The following is a 7,601-nucleotide window of genomic DNA, read 5'->3' as shown; positions in this document are numbered from 1 at the left end:
ATACTTGAGGGGCATCCATAGGGCACTTTTTTTTTATATGTATTATACATTTGGGGCCATCCAGAGGGACGTTTTTTTTTTTACATTTTCTATACTTGAGGGATATCTAATGGGCACTTTTTTTTAACCTTTTATACAATAAAGGGGTATCCATAGGGCACTTTTTTTTTTTTTACGTTTTATACAATTTAGGGGCATCAAGAGGGCACTTTTTTACGTGGTATCCACTGGAAGGGCATCTACAAAAGCAACCTTTACGTGTTTTCCACTGAAAGGGCACCAGAGAAGGCAATTTGTAATGTTTTATCTACTACAGCGGAATCCAAGAGGGCACCTCTGCGTCGCTACTTTTGGACATGAGGGCACCAGGGGGGTGAGTAGTACACCACTGGCAGTGGGCATGTAAGAGGAAAATGTTGTTTTCATTTTCACACCGTGTGTTCCCCCTACTGACCGTTTGTGGATGTTGCCACCAGAGGCTTGAAAAAAATCCAACGTGCTTTTCATATCAACTCATCTTGTTTGAGAGGGAAGTATTTAGGTCAGCAAATATGCTTCATCACCATACTATACCATTTCTGCCACACTTCACGCTTCAATACTAATACACCAAAGTAGAGACCAAGCAGTGAAATTATTTGATATCATGAATACAATACAGTCTAATGAAAGTGTTCTACTTATACATTTCCTGAAATTTCGCACAACAACGTGGTGAGCACATTTTAAAAGTTGCCAATGAACTGTAGATAGTTTGCTGTATTAATATGACTGCTGTGTTGTTGAGTACAGTCTTTAAGAAAGAAGGAGACCTGTTTGGGTATTAGTTTTGTCGTTGTCATTCTTTGGATATGTATTTTTGGAGAGTTCAGTGGTTTATGTGTTTAAGCTTGATATGCTCGGGGTTGTCCACTTCATTATGCAACACTTTATTACATTACAATGCAGTACAACAAAGCTAATACAGCCTCAACAATGACTACAGTTAGTGCCATACTGTTTTAAATTTCTAGCAGGTTGTATTAAAGCTGCTGTGAGGAACTTTTGTTTCAGTATCGATTCTGGCGCCCCCTTGTGGACAAAGTGATACATCTTATCTCTTGTCCTATACATGCAAAAGTAGTGTTTTCAACAAAAACCTCATCCTGTTGTCTTTGAACAGTCAACTTTATCAGGCAATGTGATTTTTTTCCATGAAAACAGTCACATAAAGGCTGTTTCTGATGTGATATGTCCATCATCTGGTCTGACACCTACCCCCTAAGGGCGGTTTCAGGCATTAAAAATGACAACAGAGAAGGTGTCAGTGTTGCTGCTGATGATCTTGTTTGCTATTGAAGGTCATAAATCTATCATGTACATCACTGTTCCTTATACGCTGCCGCACACTGTCCGTCTTTGTCCGGTCGTAGACTCTCTCACTGGCTGATCTTTATTTATAAATGTATTCTCGGACTTCTCCCTACTTATTTGTGTGTACACGTGTAGAAACCGCTGCCTGCGCTCTCAGGACATCATACAGTTGCAGGTCCCGAGAGTCAGAACTGAACTGGGCAAAAAGGCTTTTAAATTTTCAGCCCCGTTTACCTGGAATGATGTGCAGAAGGACTTGAAACTGACACATCTTGTAACTCTGGGGGAATTCAAGTCACTCATAAAAGACAGAGAAACAAGCTCCATTGGATCTTGTGATTGCACTGTGTAATCATGTAACCATGTGAAACTGTGACCGTATTCTATTTGTGTTGTTTTGTGTGCTTGTGTGTTGTAACCTATTTTGTGCTGCCGTCTTGGCCAGGTCATTCTTGAAAAAGAGGTTTTAAATCTCAATGAGTCTCTTTGCTGGTTAAAGAAAGTAAGAAGGAAAGAAAGAAAGAAAGAAAGAAAGAAAGAAAGAAAGAAAGAAAGAAAGAAAGAGGCATCAGTATCATTTTCAGTCTGTTTCTCAGCCAGTTCAAAACTCCTCACAGGGCCTTTAAGTAAAGGGCACCAGAATGCGTATTTTTCATTCCCAACGTGTATTTGCGCAACATTGAGAAAATTATACAGAATAAAAAGTATTTCTGGTCAGAAATGTTACTTCAACTTTTTAACGGTATTCTTCCTTTAAATTGACGCAGAAAACCCCACAGAAGACCCCGTGTTGCATTTCCTCCCCTGGCCACCAGATGGCGCTCTCCACTAAGCCACAACGTGGACGCCATGAGTGCAGCCTGTGATAAATACCCGCAGAAACAGGGCTTGGTTCTGTCAGACTTCATCCACAGAAAATCCCAGGCTGCCATTGGAGAGAGAGCCCGTTGGCACGAGCGAGCAGGACGCAGACGCAGGAGATATCGCAGGACGAACGCAGTGTCCATCACTCTTGCTGATGTAACCAGACAGCCTATGTTGGTGTCAGATATTTAACCACAGCAACTTCGTGAGAATAAAGGACACGAAAGGAAGCGACAAAATGGGACATACCGCAATACCTATATTGATGGCTGTTTTGTCCTACTGCGCGTGGGAACACGTCGAGGTAAGAATGAAACGATGTACCGATGGCGCATTGAGATTTTGCTTTAAGTCAGGCTTATCATTTGGACACATAGCTCTTTTTCCTCTTATGTCGTGATAACACACGCCACGAATACAGTTGCTTCTATCTTAATTTTGCTGACACGCATCCTTATCTGGGGCAGGTTTAATTTGTAAATGCATCCTCGAGCACCGTCCCTGTGTCAACAAGAGTAATGACGCACAATGTCCACAGAATTACACAGATAGTGACAGGGATAAAATCCAAAATTTCCCTTGAGGTGGAAGTGGAAGCTCACAATCAGGACACATAGAAGAGGCTGTGGTTTACTGTATTTTTGTCTCGCTGCGTCAAGTCTGGGCCTGTATGAAAAATGTCACACAGGCCTTTTTTTTTGCTCTGTGGAAGGAGGATGGAGATCAAATCCCATCTCACTGCATCCCATCTGGCCTTGTCAGAGGAGGAAATCAGCTTGCATCCGTGCTTAAGAGGAGTGCTGGTGCAGGATGGAGTCATGCATATTCTATTGCTTCTCCATCTTAATGAAAGAATACTAAAATATTACAAAAACATGTTCTGTTAACAGATTTTCTGTGGTTAATCTTCCTTTTGATGACTCTTTTTCTTTAAACGTTACCCTGTGAAGTGCATGTGGATTTCCAGGAGATGACTTTGATTTATCATTGGACATGCAGTGTGATCCAGAGTGTACTAATGGGAGATATGGGGTCAACCTATTGGCATCCGTCTCCATCAATATCTAGAGAGGAGATGGTTAAAGTCTCTAGTACCGAACAGCAGATCAATGGGGCCACCAGCTGCTCCCACCTTCCCCCTGTCTCGTCACGACTGTACAGCAGACTCACACTGTGACGGAGCAGCCGTCATTTCTCAATAACTTCTCAGTCTTTCATCATCTCCCTCCTGTCACACACCTGAGACATGAATTCAGGTTGGAGCATGGACGGCTTGTGTGTAGGTATAGGAGAAGGGCGGTGTGTTGGAGGTGCTGTGTGAAGGTGGAGGAGGAAGAGGGGGAGGGAAGGGAGGATGAGTCATGATGTCCCAGCAGGTCAAATGTACTTTCCCACCTGGAAATGACACGTGAACAAACCTGTATCTCAGATCAAATACAGAACGTCTTGGCCGTTAATACCGTCTCCTCAAACTGAAGAGGATTTTCTGAGCTGTTTATTTATTAGCCATCTTTCACAGTGGGGTCTCTAACAGTCATAAAGCCTCTCCTTTCATTCTGAAATAATTTCACTTCTCTAAGAGCCTTAGTGGGATTACTGCTATGCTGAGAAACAGGCTTTAGCCTCATACAAGTAGACCTGCCCATGAAGGTTTACACTGAAGATTACACTGTGAGAGGGTTTGTAGGCTGGATTAAACTGTGGTATTAGTCCTAATAAGACTGTCAGCTCCCCTTAATTTACTCCTAATTCCTTCGGCTGAAATGTTTGAATGGACAAATTTGTTTTGATCTCTCTTTTATCGTCCAATATTTTAATTTCCTTCTGCGTTCAGACAACGTCAAATCAAAGTATAATCAAGCTTTGAAATTGAATTTCCACACAGTGCTCCGGATCAGTGAAGCCACAATTACTTTTAACAGGAAAATACACAATCAGCATCTTCCCCTCCTTCCCCTGTTGATTGGACAGACACACTGATGCCAGGTTGTCACATATGTCAAGTTTCAGTAATGGCCTCCCAGGTATCTCAGCTGTAATAGCACTTACCTCTCACAGCCCTGAAGCATTTAGCTAATTGGCACACTGGACAGCTCCCCTCTTGATGTGAGAGATCATGCATGAAGGATGGCAGAAACAAGCAGCTCGTATCATGTAGTCTGACATTCATGAAGATTCATAACTTTGGATTGTATTAAATTTTGTGTTTTTATTATATATTTTTTCAGTTGCCTTTATACTAGCATAGGACACCCTTTGCTCTGTTATCTTTACAGTGGTGGGCCACATTTTCTTTTGTATCCAGTCACAGTGCATCAGAGGGATGGGTAATATAACAACTTATACAGAGAGATATCATAGATAGGGAAGTTGTTAGAGAGTCAGCCCTGTTAATCGTCACCTTGTCTGTAGCAGGGTCAACAATGCAAATGAGTGGGCAGGTCTGCTTCATGGCAAATCTCTATGACTTATGTTTGCATGAACGTGATGAGGTAGGTTAAATTAGTCATGAATTTGTTTTTCCCAACCACTGTCATTTCACGACTAGTAGTATGGAATCAAAAAACTATGCACTTAGAAATCTTGATCAGAACTCTTATTCCTTTATCAGATCATGGTGGTATATAAGCGGTAATCTCTGGGGTTAAAGTATGAAGCCAATGTGGAAGTGAAAAAAATGCAGTTCCTTGAGTGTCCACTTGAGGCTGCCACCAAAAGCCCTTGCATTCCTATTAACATCCATGTTGAAATACCCACTTTTACTTCTCCATCAAATCAACATCGTAGTATAAGCTGGAGGTTTGCGTCGCTCTGTACCTGTACAGAAGCCTACGCACATAGCCTGATGCACCTGCTCAAAAAATGTAGCTAAGCATCCAAAAGCACAGACTACAAGCTCTGTGATGGTCTGCTAAGTTGCATTGTATTTTCTGTATTAACAACATTTCGGGTATTAGCACCTACACTGATTCAGCAGCCTCCCTGTCCTTTCTTTTCTTCTTTGCAATAATTGCAGTATGATCCACCGCTGCTCAATATTTATCAGCTCCAACTTCAAGACAGTCACACTTGGGCATCAAACATCAAACAGAGGATGTAGCGGAAACCTGGAAACGGGCGATATGACGAGCAAAGCTGCTAGCTAGTGTTTAAGTGGGGTGTTGAAGGTCAACGTACGAGTATGTAGTGCTGTCAACTGTAGAGTCAACACAGACAGACAAACCAGGCTTAAGAGTTATGATAGGTTTGCAAAATTAGGGGCGTGACTGATTTGACTGACAGGATGATGTGTGTAGCTGTTTGTTAGGTAGTGGTGGGCGTATCGATTCTGTGGTATCGATAAATCGATTCTCACGCACTACTCATATGAGTATCGATTACTCTGATAAAATATCGATACTAATTAATAAATGCGAAATAAAAGCGCATGTGTCACTTCTCATTCTTTTAGGGTAACTTACTCCAAAGTTTTGTACCAAAGAGGCTGTTTTAAGCTTTCCACTCAGAGAATTTAAGTAAAGGATGTTAATTATTTATGTATCTTTCTAAATTTATTTCATTGTTTAAAAAAAGGCCACCAAAGGATTTGCATATTAAAGTTGTTAAATGACCAGTATTTGTCATGGGACTTGTCTTTCAAGCAATGCATTTTATTATTATTTTTTAATCACTGAAAGTATCGGCATCGGGTATCGAATAAATTGCCAGAAAAGCATTCGGTATAGTATGGAATCATAAAAGTGTGGTATCTCCCCGCACTAGTGCTAGGAGGCCAGATGCTTGTTTCCGTTCCACCTCTTTACCTATATCTTTAGGTTGACTGACCGTTAGATTGAGTCAGCATTTTCAATATGGTGACCACCATTATTGGGCTTCAAAACACCTTTTCAGGAATCAGTGGGTGACGCTACAAAGACTATGTTGATGCTTCAAACAGTCAGTGTTGATATCTGGACATTTTTTTCTCAATTAATCAATCAAGTCCAGTGGATGGGTAGTGAATAACATTATTTCCTAAAGCCAAGTTGACATAGCTTGTGTACAAAGTCAAACCTGAAGTTTCCGCTTTAAAGTTACCAAGTTAATTGTAACATTGTAACCTCACTGGCTAAACTTGCTACAAAATACAATATTAATTTTGTCATTTACAATTTTAGATGCACATTTCTTGCAGTGGACTTACAGAAGCAGAGGTTGTAATGAAGCTGTCAGTGCTGCAGACATGCCTCACTAAAATGTTGAACAGTTGATTCTGTTGTCTTTTCATGTAGATTGTGATACGGTAAAGACCGGCTCTTTATAGTCCTAAAGATTTGGTAGCACACTGATGTTGTCAGATCTTGTGTATCAACAAAACATGAAGCCAGACTGCTGCTTCTAGCTTCAGAGGAAAATCTGATTTAAGAAAGCAATCCCACTATGATTGTGCCTGTGTGCAGCAATATTTCATACAGAGAGGAAGGAGGGGGAGGGTTGGGACTACAGATATGCTCGGCTTTAGTCCACCAGTTCTGCACTTATCGAGATAAATGCCCGCAGTGTGAACCTGAGCCTGAACACTGCATTCCAGCAGAGAGGCTGCGGGAGAACAGAAACGTCAGACCCAGAATCAAACCTCCTGTTTCTACAAGTTTCAGGAAGCTCTGATGGTCTGGGAAAGCATACAACAAGAAAGGCAGGAAAGGGAGGGAGAGAGAAGGGAAGGAAATAGCAGGAGGTCAGGACATTTGAGTATGGAGCAAGATTACATGAAAATGTTGAGTCACAAAGTCGCTGCATGTGTAAACCTCCATCATCCCCTTTAACAACAGCAATTTCAGGCCTTGTGCAGGAATATACAGATCACGCACCTCCCACCCCCATCTGCCTTTCACTGCAGCAACACAAGAGGATTTAAAAAAAAAAGATAAGGACAACCAGATTTCCCCCCAACACACACATACACACACACAGAATACACATGCGCACAGACTCTGCCCTACACTCACTTAATTAATTTCAGAGCCAGGAGATAATCGGGTTCCACTAATGGATTCCCGTGTGCTCGCTGTTCTCTGCTTGTATCCGTGTGCCAGTGGGCATAAAACATATCATTTTATTGTATCACATGTTTCCCCCCCTGTTCTCTCCAACCAGGCTTCCTCTCCACGGTTTTCAAATGCAGCACACACACACACACACGCACACACACACACACACACACAAGCGCGCGTGCACACACACACACACACACACACACACACACACACACACACACACACACACACACACACGTACGCAGGACCTGGATTAAATCCTGCAGAGTCATTGTGATATGAGAGCAACACGAGTTGGAGGAAAAGAGGGCTGAAATGTGGCTTTGTTATTGAGCAGTTAGGAGAGGT

At 41.9% G+C, this 7,601-nt stretch overlaps 1 protein-coding gene across 2 annotated transcripts in view; it reads left to right on the top strand.

Annotated features, from left to right (window-relative positions):
* Window positions 1-7,601, top strand: part of aplp1 (amyloid beta (A4) precursor-like protein 1) — a 51,210-nt gene that overhangs the window by 877 nt on the left and 42,732 nt on the right. For both annotated transcript variants that reach the window (XM_034697572.1, XM_034697573.1), the window contains exons 2-3: window positions 317-373; window positions 2,121-2,521. In XM_034697572.1, the coding sequence (XP_034553463.1) occupies window positions 2,456-2,521 (66 nt within the window). In that variant the 5' untranslated portion in view covers window positions 317-373; window positions 2,121-2,455. The remainder of the gene's footprint in view (window positions 1-316; window positions 374-2,120; window positions 2,522-7,601) is intronic.

The sequence above is a fragment of the Notolabrus celidotus genome, chromosome 12 (assembly GCF_009762535.1).
Source record: "Notolabrus celidotus isolate fNotCel1 chromosome 12, fNotCel1.pri, whole genome shotgun sequence".
In the NCBI taxonomy this organism is placed as follows: Eukaryota; Metazoa; Chordata; class Actinopteri; order Labriformes; family Labridae; genus Notolabrus; species Notolabrus celidotus.
The sequence above is the reverse complement of the archived record's forward strand: the minus strand, read 5'-3'. Positions and strand labels throughout refer to the sequence as shown.